The 2,205-nt window shown below is 60.4% G+C and overlaps 1 protein-coding gene across 1 annotated transcript; it reads right to left on the reverse strand.

The window, feature by feature from the left end:
* Positions 1–640: 640 nt before the first annotated feature.
* On the reverse strand, positions 641–1,676 carry LOC104515602 (cyclin-dependent kinase inhibitor 1-like). Its single transcript, XM_010159639.1, has 2 exons — positions 1,274–1,676; positions 641–690 (listed from the first exon to the last, which is right to left on the reverse strand). Exons 1-2 carry the CDS (start codon positions 1,674–1,676, stop codon positions 641–643), a joined length of 453 nt encoding a protein of 150 aa, XP_010157941.1.
* Positions 1,677–2,205: the final 529 nt, after the last annotated feature.

Below are 2,205 nucleotides of genomic sequence, written 5' to 3' on the forward strand. Positions count from 1 at the left end.
CCCTCCACAGCCCGGTGAGTCATGACGGAAGGGCTGTCCAGGGAATGACGTTTCCTCTCCCAAACAGCCCTGAGAAAGAGCAGCCCCCACGTCACTCTGCTTCCACGCATGGAGAAGGGCTCGCCACCTGGACCCAGCGGTCCATCCTGCTGGGAAGGAGGCCACCACCATGTGCCAGCAACTGGGGTGTCCTCAGGGTCAGGCTGTGCTGTATCGATCCGTATCGGTGCCCCTTTCTTAAGGATCAGGTGCCACCAGGTGACCGGGACACGTCTTCCGTGGCCAGGCGTCAGGCAGGGGAAGGCCCACAGCAGGGTGGTGGAAGGATGATGCCTGGTCCCACCAACACAGGGCAGAAGCCACTTTCTTCTCCGCAGGCAGTGCCTTAGTCCCACCAGGCCCACTTCCATCCTCTGCCCCCCCCCAGGGGGCTACAAGCCAACATGGGCTACTCCTACACATTGCACACAGTGAAGGTCCCTCCGGACCCAAGAGCTACTCATAAATAGGGAACTACAGACTCTACATTGCTTCATACAGTTTACACAGTACGGGGTGGTGGGAGAGCGCCACGGACACCCCCAGGGCACATCAGCATCGGCAGCTGTCCCCGATGGCAGAGAAGCTGAGCACCACCAGGTCACGGCTTGGGCTTGTCACGGACAACCCTCCGCTTGGAGCTGTAGAAGTCTGGAAGGCAGGAAGAGAGGGTTGGAAAGTGCCTCCAGCCCATCAGGAGCAGCAGGGCAGGAAGAGGGAGGTGTCCCCAGGGAAGCACCCCAAAAGCCAGCCCAGGTGGACTCCATGGTCACCCACCCAAAGCCCCTGCTCCTGGAGAGAAGGGCCAGCCGGCACCCACCATCCCACCTCCATACCCCCCTGCCCTTGATCCGAGAGGACAGGCTCAGGCCATGGGAACTGAGGGTGATGAACTATTTTGGGGTCTCATCACCTATAAAACCCACAAGCCCCATGTAAAGTCCCTGTCTGACCCCCAGCAACCAAAAGGCACCCAGTTTGTGGTCTTTTCCCCTTGGAAGATGGGCTCTGCTCCCCCAGGAGAGGTGCCTGGAGGGTGGTCCCCTCCCCAGAGCCTGGCAGGGCGGCTGTTCCCAAGTGCCTCCATCTGTCCCTCCCAGGAGAGCCACGTCCCTCCGCACTTGGTGGCATTGCTGGTGTCACCAGCACTCACCTTTGATGGTGCTCTGCCCACGTTTCAAGCTCTGTGGGACACCAGCAATGCCACCAAGCATGGGGGGACACCAGCACTCACCTTTGATGGTGTTCTGCCCACGTTTCAAGCTCTGTGGGGAACCAGCCCCACAAACCTCCAAGCTCTGCTGAGACCCCTCGGGGCAAATCCTGCCAAGATGGTCCTTGGAGGAGACCTCACGGACCACGGAGCTCCTGCTCTCACTGCCGGTGGCCTTGACCGGGCTGCTGACCTCCCGAGATGGCTGCTCGGCCAGAGAGACCCTTTCCCACTTGAAGTGTCCTTCCAAGGGAGTCTCCGTCTCAAAGTTGAAGTTCCAGCGCTGCTGAGCTTCATCCAGGTGTTGCTTCAACAGGGTCTCAAAGTCATTCTGGAGCTGCTGGTGGTCCACAGGGCCAAAGAGGTTTCTGCACACCTTGCTGCTGCATGGCATCTGCCCGGCCCTGCTCTGAGCCAGGGGCATCGTGGGGGCTGGGAGGAAAGCAGAGCGAGTTACGGGGTGTCGGGCAAGCCACGAGCAAGCCCAAGCACACTTGCTACTAGGGCAAAGCAGGCAGTAGCCAAGGTGGGACAAGCTGGGTTGGGGTCTGCAATGAGGCAGCCTGGAGGGGACCCTCCACCTGCCAGCACTCATCTTGCCCTCAGACATTTGGGGTTTTCATGGTGTCTCGGGCAGCAGCCTGAGCACAACCGAGATCAAACACAGCCTGGTGTGATGCCGAGGGACGGGGAAGGTGCACACGCTGACTTTCCCATTCCTCCTCCAGCAGGGAAAGCCCTGCTGGGACAGAGCATCCGGCACCTCGATGCTGCCACCAGCTCCATCCGCAACCCCGCCGCGTCCCCACTTCCACGCAGGCCACAAGCCAGGCTGGCGCATGGGCAAGTGACACAACAGGATGTTTTTCTGGCCAGTTTCTTCATCCCGAGAGCCCAGGCCCAGTGGCAAAGCAGCCTTTTAAGCAACTGCAAGAGCGTGCCACAAGCTTGAC

This window comes from Eurypyga helias, unplaced genomic scaffold, assembly GCF_000690775.1.
Source record: "Eurypyga helias isolate BGI_N326 unplaced genomic scaffold, ASM69077v1 scaffold8189, whole genome shotgun sequence".
NCBI lineage: Eukaryota > Metazoa > Chordata > Aves > Eurypygiformes > Eurypygidae > Eurypyga > Eurypyga helias.